This window comes from Sphaeramia orbicularis, chromosome 20 (genome assembly GCF_902148855.1).
Source record: "Sphaeramia orbicularis chromosome 20, fSphaOr1.1, whole genome shotgun sequence".
In the NCBI taxonomy this organism is placed as follows: Eukaryota; Metazoa; Chordata; class Actinopteri; order Kurtiformes; family Apogonidae; genus Sphaeramia; species Sphaeramia orbicularis.
Genome location: NC_043976.1, coordinates 10,538,112 through 10,559,112, shown reverse-complemented (window position 1 = coordinate 10,559,112; position 21,001 = coordinate 10,538,112). Strand labels below are relative to the sequence as shown.

Below are 21,001 nucleotides of genomic sequence, written 5' to 3'. Positions count from 1 at the left end.
TCTGTTATTAAAGTTTGGTAAAGTTTCAGACAGTTTGATGGTTTTATATTATCTCTGTGTTATGCTTTCTCCAAAAAAAAAAAAAAAAAAAAAAGTCCAAGAGTTTGTTTAATCTACATAGTGAAAAATTATTCCAAATCCAATCTTGTGCGTATACAGTCCCGTTTATCAAAGAGACAATGCCCACAACTAGAGACTGCATTTTCAGATATAATAGGAAGGATACTGAGTAAAATGTGGATAATGTTTATTTATTGGATGTATGTATCTTCACACAGAAATCATCCAAGACGTGCGTGCGCAATGCGGGCACATGAGCTCCATTATTCTCTTGGGAAAAGCTTTTTGTGCCAAAGTTATCCCAGACGCACTCCAATAACGGCTCACGTACTGAAATCACTTCACCTAACTACACTGCTTCAGATTTGAGCCCCGCACTGTGCAAGTGCTCCTGTCTGTCCTGAGTTTCCTGTGAAATCTGGAAAATGGGAGGGAGAAAAAAAAACCGACGGTGTATAATTGATGTTTTCCCATGGAACAGCCCCTCCTCCCTGCAACACAAGCTAACCCTCAGGTGGAAGAAATCTTTTAAGATTTTTTTGTGGGATAACAGGAGGGTTTGTCTAAGCGAACCAATCAAGTCCCTCCCCTGCTATAGATCGGTGCTATAATACAAAGCAGTAAAAGCGGTCGCCTCACACAAGCGGCTGCAGCTCGACTAGAGATCCCGTGGCTTTTAATTCCCTCACTACTTTTTTTTAACCCTCATTCGATGTGCCCCGTTATTACCATTTGTCCGAGGCGTTCATTTCCGCACCTGCCACGGTAGAGACCAGGCGAAGGCGAAGTAGAGGAGGAGACAAGGACATTGCGAGAGCCGGGAGAGGCAGACGGCAGAGATAGCAGCGGCGACTCGTTGAGATCTTAAAGGACAAAAAATGCTGCTCTGGACCAGAATCGTATTGGTCGGTCTCATCTGCTTGTCCTTGGTGTCCTCTGGGATGGGATGCGGACCCGGCAGGGGCTACGGCAGGAGAAGACACCCGAAAAAGCTGACACCTCTTGCGTATAAGCAGTTCATCCCCAACGTGGCGGAGAAGACCCTTGGGGCAAGCGGCAGATACGAAGGCAAGATCACAAGAAACTCCGAGCGATTTAAAGAACTGACTCCCAACTATAACACAGACATCATATTCAAGGATGAGGAGAACACCGGTGCCGACAGGCTAATGACTCAGGTAAGGAGACAGAAAAGCCCTTTTCCCCTCATGCCCGTCTCCTAACGCACCATCACTGCGCACTGCAACAACCTCCTTGTCAGACTGTGATTGCGCACCTTAAGCCAAGTCTGTTTTAGCCGCTGCTGAACTCTTCACACTGAGCCTTTTTAACTTCACTGTAAAAGCAGATGCGCTTTATGCACCAGGATAAGACTTTTTTTAAAAAAAAAGGCTGTAGGCTTGAAGCGAATGTAGAAATCCAGCTGGAGAAGTGATGTGCAAGCGGACAGTCAGGACACTCGGCCTTCATGATTGTGACAGTATATTTAAAATATTAATGTGGCCCCGTCCTCATATCTATATTTGTATCTTTGTGATGCTCTATTTGTTGTTTTACAGGCGCACTTTCATGGTACCTTTAATTTCATGAAGGCTTGCAGTATTTCTTGTCTATTCCAGATTTAGATTGATTGAAGCGCCTTTTTTTTTTTTTTTTTTTTTTTTTTTTTTTTTTTTTTTAATTCTAGCTCTGAATTCAGAGCTGGGGATGCGCACCGTTTCAAACAGCCGGGCTTATTCAGGCATGATGTGGCTCATTCAGACATTTTCTCGCACAGGCTGCTGTAATTTAGCCGTTTGCATGGTCTGCATCAGTGCATGAAACAGTGACATTTCTCTGAGAGTCTTCTGAACATTACCAAGGACTTGATACTTGGGTGGAACTCGGTCATTTACATATTCGGTCTAATACAAACGTTGCTTGCATGGAAGATGACATCCTTTTTAAATAGTCCATGCTCATGTAGGCAGTTATCAAGCATCACAGCTCGTTCTGTGCACATAAGACGAGCCTCACAATACGTCGGAGAGATGCCTTGGTGTCTCTCCAAGAGGCTGCAGGATGCCACGTCTCTTCAGCATGACTTTTAGCACTCAGATGTTGGTGAATTATTAAAAGCGCTTGGGTGATATTGGCTCAGTAATAATAAAATGCCGGTGGTGATGGTGGTGATGGTGGTGGTGGTGGTGATGAAGCCAGGCGCGCGCAGGAGTCCCTGAACCCGTGCCTCGCACCAAGGGTGAGCACGAGCTCCGATGAAATATTCACTGTGCGTGCGGTCTCGGTGTCCCTCTCAACCCCCCCCCCCCCTCCCCATCCCCTCTGTCATACACTTATAGGGTCTCAAACACTAACATCCCATCATTTCTGTCTCGTGGTGCTGGTTCTGCAGAATGCACACAGGCTTCAGCCCAAACAGAAGCAGGAACAGTTGAATTTCAAGACTCATCTGAAGTAAAATGCCCCACCTGCTGTAAGCTGTGTTTACAGGTCTGCATAGGGGGGTTGGGGGGGTGGGAGGTCATCACACAGAATAGGATTCATTGTTACATCAGTGGTCTAGGTTTGTCTAATTCAGTGTTGTATGAAGAAGAATATTGGCTTCCGTTTGTCTTATTCTCTAGTTTTGGCTTCGTTTCTCATTCTGCATCCAAGCCTTTACAGAAAACACTACAGGATCTAAGTGTGAATTGTACATGAAAGGGCTTTTAGGCACCTCTCACCGGGCTCGAAACGCAATGTGAACTTATGACCCCTGGTCAGCGGGAGACCACAGTAAGTTAAAACAGGTGAGGTGGTCTTCATATATGACAGTGCAGATTCAAGGATGAACATCCAAGACAGCAGGACTGTGACTGTTAGCCTTTTCTGCCGGTTGCATAAGCGTTATCACATGGGCATATACGCTGTGTCGACGCTCCTCAGGCAGTACCACGGCTTTACGCATAAACCCAGTAAGCTTTTACGCACAGGTTTTACGCATGGACGCAGTGGATTTTACTCATTATCTTACCTTTTAAAACACAGATGTTGTATTTACACACGAATCAAAGCACATGTCTGTGTTGTAGCTTCAGTGGGTGTGTGAAATAAATGAATTAATCAATTAATTCTTTCAGTGAAGTCTAGCAAAGACGAAAATACTCAATATTTTTGATTTGATGGCGCGCTCGATCCAGTAACTACTTCTGAGACAGAGCTGGAAAGTTTCCAAAAGCTGCGTTTGTATGAATTATCATAAACTGGGGTTTTCTGAAGTAACGGGACCTGGTGAGAACAGGAGCATCTCTCTGTTTAAGTGTCGTTTGGGTGAATAAATATTAGCCCTTTTAACTCACAAAGTAATGTTTGTCATTAAATAATTGGACTTTACCGCATGTGGAGGAAGATAAATCTGCGTTTACTTTGATTTATTGCGATAATTAAAGTCCAAAACTTCCACAACAGAATAGACTATCTATATTTTTAAACTATACAACTTACAGTAACCAGGATAGAAGATGTATGATGTACTTTTAAGGAAAAAAATGTTAAGACCCAACACTTATTAAAGGCTTTAAAGTGATTTTTTCACGGTTAGGGGATTGCAGTCTCAGCCCGCAGTGCAAACGAGTTGGAAAAGCGATGAGCTGGCAGCTGTTTGCACTGACAGGTAGCTGATAAGTGTTTCCTCTAACCAAATCATTTGTGAAAAGATTAAGAGGGAGGCTGTTGAACAACTTTACCCCGAGCACAAAGCGCCGGTCCAGGGCGCCCTGCTGGGCTTCACGGTGGCTGAGCAGAATTTGGCTTGATTTGCGGCACACGACCTAATGAATTAATAAATAGGTTAAGCTTTACGGCTCTTGACTCTGACAATCCCACTCAGAATGTGGGAGGTTTTGGGGAGGTTTTATTCACTACATTCTACAAGTGTGATATCCTCATAAAACAGCCACTAATATATGTGAATCCTCCCTTTTTTTTTCTTTTTGGGTTATACGAGTTTTTTAGGTGTATGTGAACATTCCAGCTTTAGGACACATGACAGGAGAGGACAGTGGGTCACACACAGACGCTCCTCTGTACCCGGACCATCCGTGGATATTTCACAAGTCTGTCCGTCAGCAACTAAAACACCTCGACTTAAGGAGGCATGTCACGTTTCCAAGACTTTGCAGCAGAAGAATAATGAAAGTTTCCCTCCGCGGTTGGACTGAAAAGACTCTTTGTGATGTTTTATTTGACATATTGCTTGAGTGTTGAGAATAGTTGTCTTGGAGAAGGCCAAGCATCTTCATTGAGAGCGCAGAGAGGTTGGGGTGCGACGATTTATTTATAGGACAAACTCCAGATATTTTAAGGCAGCAGCTGCTCTTGAAGATCATCTTCATATCATCTGCATATCAATTATTTATTTAAAGAAAACAGACAACTTGCAACCAACAAAAGGACTCGCTCATTTCATGGCCTAATACAAGCTCATGAATTTATGATGCACGCATGTTGGGCTCGACGCCGCACTATTTGATAGAAAGGAACGCTGCTCGCACCTTTCATAGACGAAAAGACCCCATACTGTATGTTATAGGCCAGTGAAGCGAATGCGGTGCCTTATCAATATTTCATCAGCAGCTTTCTTATCCGAGATGTGCCCTCTGACGCTGCTGCTCAACACTGAGAAATGCAAGCTCACATACAGGATCAGGAGCTGCAGTGTTTCACCTCAGCTGAGAGGAATCAAGGGGCGTCGAGTGGGGGTGGGGGTAGAGAGGTGTGGGCAAGGGTCACATCTGATCTGGACATTTGTATCACTGTAATGGACTGAAGAGATTAGGTACATGAAAGAGGGATCCATCAGGGAGTGGGGTAAAAACTCGAACTTGTCTGGATTTACAGGGAGATGTGAGCGCGTCATGCGTAAATGTTGCTCCAATTACTATTAATGAGCCATAGAACAACCAATATGAGAATCCACGTGACTAACCGGTCCATTTGTCCTTCCACAGAGATGTAAAGACAAGTTAAACTCTCTGGCCATCTCCGTGATGAACCAGTGGCCCGGGGTGAAGCTGCGGGTCACCGAGGGCTGGGATGAGGACGGGCACCACTTCGAGGAGTCGCTTCATTACGAAGGCAGAGCTGTGGACATCACCACCTCCGACAGGGACAAAAGCAAATACGGCACTTTGTCCAGACTGGCGGTGGAAGCCGGATTCGACTGGGTCTATTACGAATCCAAAGCCCACATCCACTGCTCCGTGAAAGCAGGTATGGATGCGAACAAAGAGAGGAAAGTCTGCACTGTTGTACCTGCAGAAAAGAGCAGGTGCAGGTCAGAGAAGGCCTGGTTTGGGTATGAAAAGTAGGAGATTAGGCAGGGAAAAAGAGAGAAATAATAGAGGGAAATGTGAGAAATCTATATACCATGAGGCCAAAACCTAATATCAATGGTTTAAATGAGCTGCAACATAGAATAAAGTATAAGAGGTTCAATAGACATTCAACTGATTTAACTCAAACTGTTCATTTTGACTGATTCAATGATGAGACCTGATGGAAGTTTCTCCTCCAATTAGTGATTAATCACAAGAATAGGCTCCAAATGCCGATCTAATAACTGCACAGACCACCTGCTGGTTCATCTTTTGATGAGATAAAATGGAAAATATACATTTGTGCGCCTGACGCAGGGGCTCATCTCAGCCTGTGGCGGTGTGAGCATTTCCCATGCAGCGTATTTCTTGATCTTACATCGCCCCACACCGTCTCCTGGTGGGAAACACGACCATAATCCAACAAAGATCCTTGATGTGATCATCTAGGAATGGAAAACATATGGGATTTACAGTGTTTTTTACGCACATTGAGAAGACAAAAAATAAAATACAGTAAGTTCTACCTTTTATGAGGTTTCATTCTGTATTTCTGGGCTTAACAGAAACACACACTAGTATCTTATCCTTTATTTTATCCATATTTCACTCATTTTAACTTTCGTGTTTAATTATTTCGTTTTTATTGCTGCTTATTTTTAGTTTAAATTCTTCTCCTCACAGGCCTCCAAAACAGGAGGACACCTATCTCGGAAAAAAAAAAAAAAAAAAGATTTGTCCACAAATGATTGATGAACCATGGCTGTTGTTTCTGGACCGAAAGTTTATTGATAAATCCCTCATTTGTCATTCAACACACACTTTTTGAGATCACAGCGTAGGCCGGGCTGACGTGTCATTAGGGGTCATGCGACTTTACCAAAAGGATTTGGCGGAACAATGTTGAATTGGTTGGGGTAAATCTGGTTTTCAGTTGTCACCTTATTTCATGCTCGGGAATCTTAAAAGAAGATTAAAAGCCCCAAATTCTGAGGAGCCCACCCCCACCCCCCTTCCAACCCTCCTCCTCCTCCTTTCTGTGTGCAGGACAGTGTGATCCCAGAGACTGGTATGTGAAGAGCTCCACCAAGGCCAAAATTATTGTCATCAAGACGGACAACAAAGCAGGGAGAGGTGGTAGAAAGAGGGACATTGATGTTGCACAACAGAAAGCATTTAAGAGTCCGGGCCCTCATTTATATTCAAATCTACAACTCGAGAGGCTTGGAAAAGTGGCTCCACTGGGTAAATAGTAGTTGTGAGTCGCCTATTTGTGTGAATTGTCACATAGAGGTTTCTGCACCTGAGTAAATATGGGAAGAGTAGCTGGGAAAGGCGTAAGTGTTCTTTACCAAGAGTAGCTCGATCCACAAGCTGATTTAGAATAACAATGCCTGCTCTTTATTGGGTTTTTTAATTAAGAATAGATGAGCCAAGGCTTTCAGTTCTCTCGCCTCAGACAACGTGGGCCAAGCCAATACGCATTTGGCATGGAGGAGACGACAGGCATCATTATGCAAAATGCATATGGCCCACCATGATGTGGAGGAAGGAAAAATACAAATACACGCAAAAAAAACAGAAGAGTTGTTGAATGGTTTTTCAATGAGACGCTGGTTTTGATGCGTAAAGACGCAAAGCGCGTAAAGTTTATTATTGAAAAGTTCAAACATTGTTGGATGTCAGATATTTAAAAGCCCGCACAAGTATTTTATTCCCCACTGTGTATGTTCTGATGATGTAAAAAGATGTTTTCTAAAGGGTTTTAATTTATTTCAACAGAAAACTCTGTGGCGGCAAAGTCAGGCGGATGCTTCCCGGGCTCCTCCACGGTCACCCTCCAGGACGGAACCAAGAAGGCGGTCCAAGATCTCCGAACCGGCGACCGGATCCTGGCAGCGGATGACGACGGACACCCCATTTTCACCGACTTCATCATGTTCATCGATCAAGACTCGACGACCAGACGGATGTTTTACGTGATCGAAACAGATTGGGGCCAGAAAATCACCCTGACCGCCGCGCATCTCCTCTTCGTGGGCCACAACTCCACAGAGGAAGAGGAGGGGCTGATGTCTGCGGTGTTCGCCAGCCAAGTCCGACCTGGACAAAAGGTGTTGGTCTTTGACGAGAGGCGACGTGGACTCGAGCCCGTGACCGTAAAACGGATTTACACGCAAGAGCACGAGGGCTCCTTTGCGCCGGTGACCGTGCAGGGGACCGTGGTGGTGGATGAGGTCCTTGCGTCCTGTTACGCAGTGATCCAAGACCACGACCTGGCGCACTGGGCCCTGGCACCTGTCAGGCTCGCCTACTGGGTGTCCACGTTGTTTTCCAGTTCTCCGCCTCCAGTCAGTGCACAGAAGGACGGGGTGCACTGGTACTCCAAGATCCTTTATCAATTAGGAACATGGCTCTTGGACAGCCACTCGATCCATCCACTGGGGATGTCAGTATCCCCGAGTTGAAACCTCTACCACAGGAGCAGAATGAGACTAAATGTAGGAAACACGAACTGTTCAGTAGATTAAAAATAAAAATAAAAAATAATAATAATGAAAAAAACAAACAAACAAACAAACAAACAAAACGAACAAACAGACAGACAAAGGCCCCAGCGGAGTTGGGATATTTATTTCAGTGACTTTTCCATGATGTGTCCCCTTTCAAAGAATGAATGGAGCCTTAAAAAGTTTCTCTTTGAATAATTTATTCTCATGTGAACTCGCTGCTGTCACACAAATGGATTCTCAAATGGTGTGACCAGCAAATTGTGCATAATCTATTTTTGTATATCTCAAATGCAAAAAAACACAAAACAACACAAACATACAAAAAAAAAGAACAAAGAAAAAAAAAAGAAAAAAAGAAAAGAAAAACAGCGCAAAGAGAAAGAAGACCATGTAGAAAGGAGCTAACTTTGACAGGTTGTAATGTTCATATGTGCATATATGTGCAACTGACTGTTATATTTTGGGGAGAACAAACTTCGCGGGGTTCCATAAATTATATTTTTATACACAGAATTGTAAATTAGATTTTGACAGATCGCTACCGAATCACATTTCGTTATTTGAAATAGTGTAAGATATGAGAATATATTTTAATTTAAATACAGTAGTTGGGAAAGTATTGGAAAATCTTGTACTGCTTGGTTTATTAAGAATTTTATTATTTTGGAAACTGTTCGTTTAAGTTGTCGGAGAGGGACAGATATTCTGCCTCATGTCTGCATTCTCTGCTTTTTTTTTTTTTTTTTTGTGTTTCTACTTTTGTTTTCTTTTGAGAAAAATATTAAATGCAGATTCTGACAATTCAGTAACAGTAAAAGTAGTACTGAAAGTTTCGTTAAATAAATTAATAAGTAACTCCTGTAAATGTACTAAAATGTATTTTTCTTTTCATATTTTGTAATAGGGAAATAGTTTTATAGAAATGACCTGCGGCAGATGCACAGTTTGGATAGTCTATATAGCCAGACCATACCAGTTAACTTTCATAACAGGGCGATGTGTCAAAAAAAAATGTCTAGAGTTTATTATTTATATGTTTATTACAAAATGAGATAAAGAAAATCTTCAAACCTGCAGTTGTTACATGTGTTTGTGTGACTGATGAGCTCCACAGGAAACAGAGGAACATCTGAACGGCATTTTCAGGATTTTCACAACAAAATTAAATATTGTTGGAACAGATAATCAATCAATAAATCAATAATTAAATAAATGAGCTGGGCCTGGATCCAGCTAAAAGGGATTATTATGTCTGAAAACGAACAAGCATTTATTTGACTGATTATACTGAATTTATATGAATGAGCTACTAATATTTTTTGCACTGTTTGGAAACTTTTTTTTTTTTAACCTTTCCAAAATGGAGAATCCTGCGCTTTGAACTATCTATTGCATGCTTGCGAAATGTTGAGAGCCCATGTCGAATTTAACGAGGTTTGCCCACCGCAAATAACTCCTAACTTGCAGACAAATTAAACAGAAGTGTGTTTGTTGGCCCTAAATCTGCTTCTCGGTGTCTGCTGCTGAGGTCAGATTACTCCATCAGCCTCCGTTTACATGAGTGACAGTCCGGTCTGACACACTTTAGTCTCAATCACATTTACAAAAACATGTTATTCTTTACAAATCACTATAATCTCCCAATATTTTCACAGGGATTCGGGATGGGCAGGCAGTGGGGAGGTTATAGACATGTACTGGTGTCCGCTTGAGGTGCTGTGGTGTCGATGCGTTTGGGAAAAAAAAAAAAAAAAAAAATGATTAGACCAGACCAGGATCGGATCCCTCTGGTGGATCAGGTTTTAAAGTTGCGCAAGTGCGACACCAAGTGGTGACTGAAGGGAAGCGACATGAGAATGATTCACCAAGTACTGCAAGAGTTTCACAAATAGGCCTCAAACTTCTAAATAAGTATTATAATAATGTGACAAAGTGGCTGCAGTGGAGGGATGGTGTAGTTTCTTAGTTTCAGACACTGAAGGATCTTGGGAATTGGAGTCCAAATGAAAGTCACATGATTAAACAAAGCACCACATTTAAAAAATCAACATGGATATGACTAGACAAAGGCATTAAGGGTTTATTTTGGACAAAGATTGGCAAAACACACATTTTTGCTCTACTAATTAAATAAATAAGCTATTTTTTTTAATGAATGACAACAGAAAAAGTTTAAATTAAATGATGGGGAAAACAATCTAGGCACACATTTAAAAAAACAAAACAAAAAAAACAAGTTGTCTATTCATTGACAGATTAGAATTTTAATAGAAAATCACTAATAATCTAACAACAGTAAAATGTCTCAAGTTTAAAAGTAGTTTGAGTCACTAATAAAGAAAAATTCAGTCAAAAATGCTGTAGTTTCTTAGTTTCAGACACTGACGGATCTTGGGAATTGGATTCCAAATGAAAGTCAGATGATTAAACAAAGCACCACATTTAAAAATCAACATGGATGTGACTTGACAAAGGCATTAAGGGTTTATTTTGGACAAACATAGGCAAAACACACGTTTGACACACATTTGCTCATCTAATTAAATAAATAAGCTATTTTTTTTAAACGAATGACAACAGAAAAAGTTGAATTTAAATGATGAAAATGTGTGAGGAAAAAAGATCTCGGCACATATTTAAAAAAAAAAAAAAAAAAAAGACAAAAAAACAAGCTGTCTATTCATTGACAGATTAGAATTTTTATAGAAAATCACTAATAATCTAACAACAGTAAAATGTCCCAAGATTAACCCTTTCATGCATGAATTATGAGAACCTTAATCAAAAATTTTTCCTGAGTGTTTTTATTCCTCTTTATGCACGAAAAAAACAATGCGATTGAAAAATTTCCTCTGAAAAATAAATTTAAAAAAATAAATAAAATAAAATAAAAATAATTTTAAAAATTCAAAAATACATAAAAAAAAGTAATGAAAAAAAAAAAAATCTTATGAACCTATTTTTCATTAAGTTGCAAAAATGTCCACTCAGCTGGACACCACATGTTTAATTTTTGATGCACAGAAACATGTATTTACTGATAAACTATGTGAAAACTATGGGGAGGGCTTGTGACTCTGGGGGTTTATGCTCAGGAGAGATCTACATAATGTTACCAATTCATGTCAGAAAAGATATGTAGTGTCTTAAAACTTTAATAAAGTCTAAAAAAAAAAAAAAAAAAAAAAAAAAAAAAAAAGCAAACAAACAAAAAAAAAACAACGAAAAGATCAACAAAATCCATGAATATACAAGAGAACAGCTATAGAATAGCTGTCCACTGTAGTGACCAGTATGCATGAAAGGGTTAAAAGTAGTTTGAGTCACTAATAAAGAAAAATTCAGTAAAAAATGCTGTAGTTTCTTAGTTTCAGACACTGAAGGATCTTGGGAATTGGAGTCCAAATGAAAGTCACATGATTAAACAAAGCACCACATTGAAAAAATCAGCATGGATGTGACTTGACAAAGGCATTAAGGGTTTATTTTGGACAAACATAGGCAAAACACACGTTTGCTCTTCTAACTAAATAAATAAGGTATTTTTTTTTTAATGAATGACAACAGAAAAAGTTGAATTTAAATGATGAAAATGTGTGGGGAAAACAATCTAGGCACATATTAAAAAAAAAAAAAACAAAAAACAAAAAAAAACAAAAAACAAAAAAAAAAAACAAGCTGTCTATTCATTGACAGATTAGAATTTTTATAGAAAATCACTAATAATCTGAGAACAGTAAAATGTCTCAAGATTAAAAGTAGTTTGAGTCACTAATAAAGAAAAATTCAGTCAAAAATGCTGTAGTTTCTTAGTTTCAGACACTGAAGGATCTTGGGAATTGGAGTCCAAATGAAAGTAAGATGATTAAACAAAGCACCACATTTAAAAATCAACATGGATGTGACTTGACAGAGGCATTAGGGGTTTATTTTGGACAAACATAGGCAAAACACATATTTTTGCTCTACTAATTAAATAAATAAGGTATTTTTTAATGAATGACAACAGAAAAAGTTGAATTTAAATGATGGAAATGTTTGGGAAAAACAATCTAGGCACACATAAAAAAAGCTGTCTATTCATTGACAGATTAGAATTTTTATAGAGTCACAGTAAAATGTCTCGAGAATAAAAGTAGTTTGAGTTACTAATAAAGAAAAATTCAGCCAAAAATGCTGTTTGGCTGGGTCAAAACGTGCAATTCCAAGACTTAATGATAGAATGGGTTTTCCTCAAAAGGAATGTTTGTCTCAAAGTTACAGGATCGACTTCAAAAAACTGTCTGTGCATTATAATACATTCACTTTACAATTGTGGAACATTTATAATTCTATTGTATAAATGTGCATAAACTAATACGTGTGTAATAGACACTGAAAACATCAGCTAATATCACTTGTCATTTATTTTGCAATTCATAAAGTATGTAAAACTTAGCACATTTAGGCAAAATATTTCTAAAAAAAAAAAATAATAATAATAATTGTAGACCAGTGTAATTGGTTCCAAAGCTGAATATGAGTAAAATAAGCTAAGATTAAAGCTGTAGTGACACTTTGACTATTTAAGATGCACAATTCCATCTACAGAAGTACAAATGAGGATATGAAATACATAAAAAGACAAACCACAGTCGTTAATATTCTATAAGATTACTAAAACCATGAAAGCCATCCTTCACCTACAAAGGTAAAAGAGGCCATTGAACGCTCGTTTCTGAACACTGTTGCAACATGAGCAGGAATTCCATTTTCGTTCTCCCAGGTCGCCCACATTGTGTTTTGTTGTTGATATTGTGAGGTGGAAACTTGGGGAGGGACAAAGCGGCCCATCTCTGCCGGCGCTGTGACCTTGGGTCCCTGACAGATACAAAAGCGTCCGTGCAGGGCAGCATTCCTCAGAGCAGGTAAACAGAGCCTCCTCTAATCCCTCTGGGGCCCTCAGTCTGCTGGAGCTCAACAACGGCTTTTACAAATGTTGACATTTGCAAACATGAACAGTCTGGCATTCTGGAAAACAAAACTCCTCGTCTCTAAGCGAGTTCTGCAAATGGCAGCGCTCCTTCTTCTTTAAAGGCAGCGTTTACTTCTGTGGCGGAGACCAGGGGAGCGCTCCAGACACGAGTGGTAAGTTGGGAGAAGGAAAAAACCAAGATGAGCCAGTGCTGAACAGGATGGTTTTATTAATACGCCTGTGTTTAATGTCATTATATGAAGAAACACGAAGGAGACAACTAAGTAGAAACAGAGGTAAATGTGGATGTGGCTTAAAACTGCAGTTACTTTTTCTTACTATGTGGCTTGAGGTGCAAAAATATGACAATTACGATCTAAGAAAAGGCTGACAAAAATATTAATCTTTCAATACATCCTGTTTCTGAAGTGTTGTATTTTTTGAGTATAAATACAGTAAATGTAAGGGTGCAGGTTTAGGTTTTCTCCTTAGATTCCATGCAACTGTTTCAGACACTGACGGATTTTAAATGTCAGAGTCCAAATTAAAGTCATAAAAAGCACCACACGCTCAAAACTCCACAATAAAAGACAAATCAAAGCTGTTTCATGTTTAATTTTCTATTTTATTTTCCAGTTTCTTGTATCAAATGTTACACATTCCACTTCTTTCTTTGACAACCATTCTGTTTCTTTGGGACAATCACAAACGTTTGCAGTATCAGTACAAATTGCGTGGTGATACAGTGAGATCATCAGACTCAAAACAGTGTTACGTCACATCACACATCCCAGTATGAAAACACACGGTAGAAAGGGTGGTCAACAGTTTCAGTTAAAACCCACAGAGGTTGGATTGGCAGCGATCGGAGTCATTATTTACTGCACCATAATGTTCAAGATGAAGAAACTCTGCAGTGTCTTTTTTGTTTTTTTTCTCTAAATCCAACCAAACAATAACTGTCAGAAGCCGGGATGACCCTTTGGTGCAGTGAAAGCCATAAAGCGCTTTTAGAGTTTACGTCTGCTCTGTGAACCCGACGGTCGTCACAGAGATGGAAACCTCCATCCACTGGGTTAACAAACAATGGTAATCCAGGTGGGCCACCCTGCTCGATACAAAAGTCTTAAAAGTGCAGCATCAAGTCAACATCAAGTTATGCAACGGCAGCAGTGGTAGAAAAAGCAGCGATGGAAGGAAATGTGGGGGAAATCGGAAAACTGAGTGCATTTATTTAGTCAGGGTGCGATCTTCCGTCTGAGCTCCGAGGCTGCGTTGCTGTGAAAGTACTTAAAAGTATTAGAGTTAAGAAAGAACAACAGAGACGGGTCGGCACCGGGGCTCCTCACACTAAGGAAAGGTTGAGTTAAAAGCAATGTGTTAAAAGGTGGAGTAAGTCAGGTGTGGTAACCGTGGCAACAGTGGTCACATCAGGTGTTTGGTCATAGTCGAACGTACTTCTGATCAAATCTTTATATAAATAATCACACTGTCACTGCACTCTTATCACACAATAGGATGATAATGGAAATGGCTAGTGCAATAAATAAATAAATAAATAAAAATTTTTACCAAAAACAAACACCCATACCAGACCATACCAGTGGTTTTGGAAGATTTCATCTGACTCAAAGCCACAGTTTGTACCTTTCGTGCAATCAAATAAACTCTTTCTTTGAACACTTTTGCTCTGATCACTATGTCATAGCCAAACCCAAATCCATATCTACCAAACTTTCATCACCGGAGAAAACTCTGCACTGCTTTTTGCCGTTACAAAAATTCTCATTTAGTGCCGCCAATTTCAATGATTTTCAAAAGGCAAAAGCTATTCCAAGTAAAGAAGTTTGTTAAATACCAAATTAAAATCAATTAAGTGGAGAAAAACAGCAGATACAAAGTTTTCAGGAGTTTAAGAATACATTAAAATTACTGTCAGATAAGGATTTTATTAAAAAGGCACAAACTGTGGGCAATTCCAGCTCATACACTATGAAACACCCAACAAGCAGCTAACAGCATCATCAGTCAACTATAAAAGCATCAGCCAGCTGAAACTAAACTGAGCGAACTACTGCTATGAACCCCAGACTGGAGCTAAAATCATATCATTATCTAATCACTGCTAAATCCCATCGCATGTCTTCCCCAAATCTGATCACTAAACTAAACTAAACTAAACTAAACTAAACTAAACCCCTGGTATGGTCTTTGCTTTTAAAGCCTTTTGAAGCAACAACATTCAGCACTGTCTGTTCTGCTGCACAGGACATGACCTAAGAAACATAAAAGAATGAGAAGGTTATTTCAGCGCTCCTCTTTCACCAAACGGACCTGCTGAAAAATAAAAACTAGAGCGTTAGTGTGGGGTAATAGCAGATGTAGTAGAACCAGTGTGAAAATAATCATTTTCAGCCATGATGATTTCTTATGCAATCACTAAATGAATCCCATTGAGAGAAACCTGAGTTGAATCAAATATGTCAGTGACCTCTACCGGCTCAGAAAACATTTAGGTCATTTCGTTCTATTGTAAACTAGCAAAGCAACATCACTGGATAGAAAATAGAACATCAAATCATACAGTTTCTAAACTTAAGATACAAATAGATTCAATATGAATCTGTTTTGGATTACAAGACTACTTGTCTTATAACATGTTTAACACTGGCATTGCTGATACGTTTGTCAAATCCACAGGATTTACCACATAACTGTGACTTAAGTGTAAAAATGCATAACATTTATAAACAGTGAGTTCACATTCTCAGGGCACAAAAACCTTCACATCAGTGCAACTCAAACAAAAGGAATAAAACACAAATTAAGTGATTTTAGAACAACTGTACAACATACAAAAGACTTTGAACCACACAACCAAGTTTCACAAGGACTTAAGGAGTTTTCGGACATTGTCTCACATCTCATTTGTCCAAATTAATAACCATCGGTGCTTCAAGCATGTGGACAATCTAGGATGTAGTCTAGTTATTTCTAACTGTATGTATCTGGTTAAGAAAAACAACTAATTTAAGGGAAATACCACTAAATTTCCAAATAAAATTGTCACATGCATGTCTCAAAACCAGAGACCTTTTAATCTGTGATGTCACCCAGATGCACAGCCAGGAGTCAATTCATTGAATGACATTAACCATCCAAATGACCTGTTTTAAAATGAGCTCTAACCCACATTCAAGTAAAGCCACTTCAGGTGTTCTTATATTCATTTAAGGCATGTTGTGTACTGAAATGGAGCAGTGCATTAGTACGACATCAAGGTTAAATGAGCAGGAAAAAAAAAACGCTCACTTCTGTCATTAAAGCAAATCATTTTGATGCCAAATTTAGCAGCATTCCCCTTAATCTGTGAGACTCATTATTTATAGACTACAGTTAATATTTAAAATAACAGAGGATCAATCTGTGCATTATTTAACTGTGTAACAGTTGTAAAAATGATGAGGTATGTAGCAAAGTGAATATCCAAGATTTTACAAAGTGTAAAAGTACTACTAATATTAATAACCCTGGTACAAATAATAAAAATACCTGATTGTAAAAGTACTGGACACATGGACACACAACCACACATCTTTGGGCTAAAGTTGAACCGGCTCCACATACCTGCATGTTGACGGTATATTGGCCATTTTTTTATTTTCTTTTGTCCCCCCTTCAACCTCTTCTCAAATGTCTTATAAACAGAAATGCGGTCCAGTCATTTTGGCTCTAAACTCAAAACAAAACACTTATAAAATGATTAATGTCTGGACACATCGGCATATCTTTACATATAAAAATGCTAACTTGATACAACATGAGTAAAGAATAACCCGAAAAACTGTTTGGACAGGATAAATATCGAAATATTGAGGTTATCATCTACTTATGTACATAATCACTAAACAGATAATGGTTGCCCCCTCACTTTCTATTGTCATATTCTTATGAATAATTCACATGAGATTCCCTTCTGCACTTCCGTTATGGATAAATATGCATGAATGTGACTGAAAATGAAAGAAATATGTTTGGTTTTTTTCACAAATTTATACCTGGGGTAGATAAAATGTAATGTGATGAGGAAAATCATGAGGAAAACATAAGTAAGCTTACCCTGTAGTGTTTAGTTTGATGAGTAATAATGAACCTTTCCAAGAATTCCAGTTATGTACTCACGCGGTAACACTTAAAGAACCAAATCTGCGCATATGCTCAAAGGATAACAAAACAAATTTACATATTTAAGTTCAAACAAGTGCCAAGTAAAATTCCTCACACATTAAGAAATGTGACACTATGTACACTCAGCAGCTCAGAATTCACAGCGGTGATCTTATTAAAACAAGTGACATTCATTAAACCAGGGGAATATGTTTATGTTTATCTACGGAACCAGGATAACCACATCCGAGGTACCAGTGCAGTGTCAAAGGTACGCCACGAAACTCGGTGATGAAGCACCCAATTATCAACTGTCACACAGATCCGGATCAATTACACCACAATGGAGTAATCATGTACATCCTGGATCCAAACTTTACAGACACTGATGCGAATTAACCAAACAAAACCAATATTAAATTACCATAATTAATATTTATGTTCAATTATTAAAAGTCTCAAAACCAATACAAACACACTTCTTCAAAGTCCACCTATCAGATCAGACATCCAATATCTGCCCAAAGCCCAGGATCAGACATGCACCTAAAACGTCTTTTCAAGAAGGGGTGGGGATTTTCCCAGAAACAGCTAATGTAACACTTAAAATATAACATTTATAATAGAGAGCAATGTTAACTGACCGGAATAACTGACCTAAAGTCCAGAGATTATCCGACACTGAAAAGCACCATGAAGTGGACAAACACAGTCGCAACATCCGCTATTCCAAAAACAAGTGGTCAATGTGTTGACATTCAAAACCCCAGGACATCTTCATGCCTGTATGCGAGTTCTCCACTAGGCGGCGCCATTCACCCAAAAGCCACTGATCCATACCTAAGCGTTGCCTTGGCTTGAAACTAATGAGTCGCCAAAACTGATGAAATACTGCCATCTACAGAGGGGGAGGCGCTAGTCACAGTCTGACACGTCCATTTCCTGCATCTGAAGCCAACAGTAAGCCTTCAATTAAAAAAAGAACTAATCTGTGTCTATTTAATTTGTTGCAATGAATATTACCGAGGAGGGGAGCAACCATTATCCCTTAAGGTTTACTTAGTGTCCGTGAAAGATGCACAAATATTCCTCACAAACTACTACATCTAAGATTAATCGTCCAGTGTCTCTCCAGTGCCTTTTACAACAGCGGACAATGGCAGACACAGTGTAACACAGTCATGCTTGCAGCTAATGTCTTTGTGTTCTGTGTCCCAGGGTGATCGGTGATGAGCGCTGCTTCTGTACGGAGACATCGACGGTTAAGTGGCCACGTTAAGGCTGAAGAAATATTCCTATGTGGCGCTGGAGCTGTGCACGCGAAGTCAAAACGTCAGACGGGAGTGACTTGTCGTCAACAGGACCCTCTCTGCTTCTAGTGTGCTCCTCATCCATCAATCAGCGACACGTCAATGTGGGATAAATCAATCATGTGCCTGTGGTAATTGTAATAATCATGTGTGTCAGTGTCTGAAATAGTAATGTACACTGATCTGGAGCTTTGTTAAATGCTTAAGATATTCATTTGTCAAAGAGACATAAAACAAGGAGAAATATTGATTACCTGTGGAAGCTCATCTGGAAACTTGCTGCATGCTGAGGAGAGGAAAATGTGGCAATCGCTTTCCTCTGCTGAGGCATCATTTTGAATGTCTGTAATACACACAAGTAAGATGAAGAGAAATTGAGATATTCTCCTCTCATCCACAAGAGGGAGTGAGGGTGGTGAACAGAAACAGACTTATTTATTCAGTCCTCTCCCTCTACCTACCCGACTGCAACAGCAGAGGGTGCTATGGGATCACATAGTCATATAGAACATCCATTATTGCTGCTCAAGTGGGTGCAAGTATCAATTTTTCATGTTTTCAATGGATGATTTGCAGCTTTAAATGCATGATATGTTTAAGAGCATACAGCTTTAACATTTGGATACAACTGAGAAACGACTACAAGTGAAAGCATTAAAAACAAAGTAAATAATGAGGAAAGAAGTGTAATTAAATAGTACTTTACACTCCAAATGATCAGGTTGCATTGGTGAATACACACCTCTATGGGCCCGATGGACCTGAGGAGGTTCTTCAGTTGAACATCAGTTGTAGAGCTTGAGAGGCCCTCTATGGACACGGTACACGGTTCGCCCTCCGCTCCTCTTTGGTTCTGCCTGGTGGACACTGGACGGCCTCGGCCCATCTGCCCACCCCCTCTACCTCGGCCCCGGCCCGAGACCACCACCTAAACCAACACAAGGGGTGAGTGGAGACAAAGACAATTGAGTATTCAGAGCAAAACACAAAAGTGCAGCATTTTTTTCCTTAAACAGGCGTGTTGACGTTTTCATCCTGCATTCAACGGCGTTCAGATGAGCTATACTGTTTCTGTGCACAAAGGGAAATTCTACAACGCTTTAACTACTGCCTGTGTTCCTCTCAGACGTGCTAGGCTTTGACCTGATTGACTCATCATATTTCTACATAGAACATCAATGTCAAATACATGTGGCATGGCATATCTTCATATGAGCTTGTGAGTGAGAGGTGTGTTTCTTCAGCAGCAGAGGAAGAGGAGGAGGAGGGAGAGACCCGGAAAAAAAGATGAGAGGAGGCAGTTGGAAGATGTGTGTTTGTGTGTGTGTTGGGAGGCGGGGGAGCATAAAGGGAGAGGAGCCATACAAGCGTTATGGTGGCTGCCTTACCCTGTCAGCGTCAGTGAGTATGGTAAGTGTGACAGCAGCCTGTTGGTGACAGGCGTGCAGAGAGGCCAAGGGACCTTGTGTAGCCCCCTGTGTTACACTGCTTTCAGCTTGTCAATACTCCTGCACCTGGCATACTGTCCTGTCTTATTACCTCTACTGCTCGATTGGTATGTCTACTGAATGCCAGGGTAACACCAGCGACGCAGGAGAACTTTACAGGCAACATTTCAACCCCATTTATTTCAGACTCACCGTTATGTTACATGCATAACGTTAATATACAGACATATTTGTAAATGATATGTACATAGCACACAAGAGAGCAAGGCTGACATACCCTGTTTTGCTGAGGGTTGCCCATGCCCCCTCGGCTAGCCTGCGGTGTTGCACTTGGTCCCTGTGGCTGCTGTCCTGTCATGGTAACCTTCCTTTGCACGCCTTGGTTGAGTGGTGTTGCCGACCAGGTGCCTTGTTGCTGCACAGGGACACCTGTGGCCTCAGGCCCCTTTCCACCCTGGATGGAGATGAAAAATAACGTTCATTACTCAAACGAAATTCCGGCTTGCATCTCTGTTTGCAAGCGACACAAAATGGTGCTGACAGTGCTGGGCAGTCTAACAGTGTGTCTGGTACATAGGTTTTAATTTCCCCATGAAGAAGAATTTTTCATGTACCAATATACAATTGTGTGGCTGAAACAGCTGTAGTGGTTCAATAGTAAGCTAATTATGTGATATTTTTCACTGAAACACCCTACGGAGAGCTGGGCATAGTAAATTGAGAGGTAACCCCTGTAAACTGCACCTCCTATCTTTTATCAAACAATTACCTATAATGTAATTAATTTCCTATAGAGATCTCTAATGCTGTGTTTTGTGTCTTGGCTTTAGTAAGGCATCAGTACTGGTGCACAGTTCGACATCCACAGCCCCCAGCTGCTCACCAAGGCACGTGTTTCTAAGTAATTTTCAATAATTGCACAAACTCCTGCAGGTTGAAGTGGAAAGCCATATACGGCCCATTTAATGTTAGTGTAGAGCCACCAAGTTTCTTTTTGCTCTAAAATCTTACTTATCTAGGGTTCAGGTTAAGTCCAGGATAGATCACCAGTATGCTTATTTAAGGGTCCATCATTTTTAGAGAGAATCTTAACGCAAGTCTATGGAAGCCAGCATCAAATAATCGTCAGCAGCTTTGGGCTTCATTTTAGAGCCCTGGCCACTTGGCACACATCTATAGTTCAAGTATTTATTAG

At 40.0% G+C, this 21,001-nt stretch overlaps 2 protein-coding genes across 4 annotated transcripts in view; one reads left to right on the top strand and one right to left on the bottom strand.

Moving 5' to 3' along the window:
* The first annotated feature begins 598 nt into the window (after positions 1-598).
* Positions 599-9,003, top strand: shha (sonic hedgehog signaling molecule a). The gene is made up of 3 exons (XM_030123155.1): positions 599-1,238; positions 5,049-5,310; positions 7,197-9,003. The coding sequence occupies exons 1-3, from the start codon at positions 939-941 to the stop codon at positions 7,880-7,882; spliced, it is 1,248 nt and encodes a 415-aa protein (XP_029979015.1). The 5' UTR covers positions 599-938; the 3' UTR covers positions 7,883-9,003.
* A 4,482-nt stretch (positions 9,004-13,485) lies between these two features.
* Positions 13,486-21,001, bottom strand: part of rbm33a (RNA binding motif protein 33a) — a 32,577-nt gene continuing 25,061 nt past the window's right edge. For all 3 annotated transcript variants that reach the window (XM_030123107.1, XM_030123108.1, XM_030123109.1), the window contains exons 16-19: positions 20,084-20,260; positions 19,101-19,286; positions 18,613-18,701; positions 13,486-18,484 (exon numbers count right to left, since the gene is read on the bottom strand). In XM_030123107.1, coding sequence (XP_029978967.1) covers positions 18,436-18,484; positions 18,613-18,701; positions 19,101-19,286; positions 20,084-20,260 — 501 coding nt within the window. In that variant the 3' untranslated portion in view covers positions 13,486-18,435. The remainder of the gene's footprint in view (positions 18,485-18,612; positions 18,702-19,100; positions 19,287-20,083; positions 20,261-21,001) is intronic.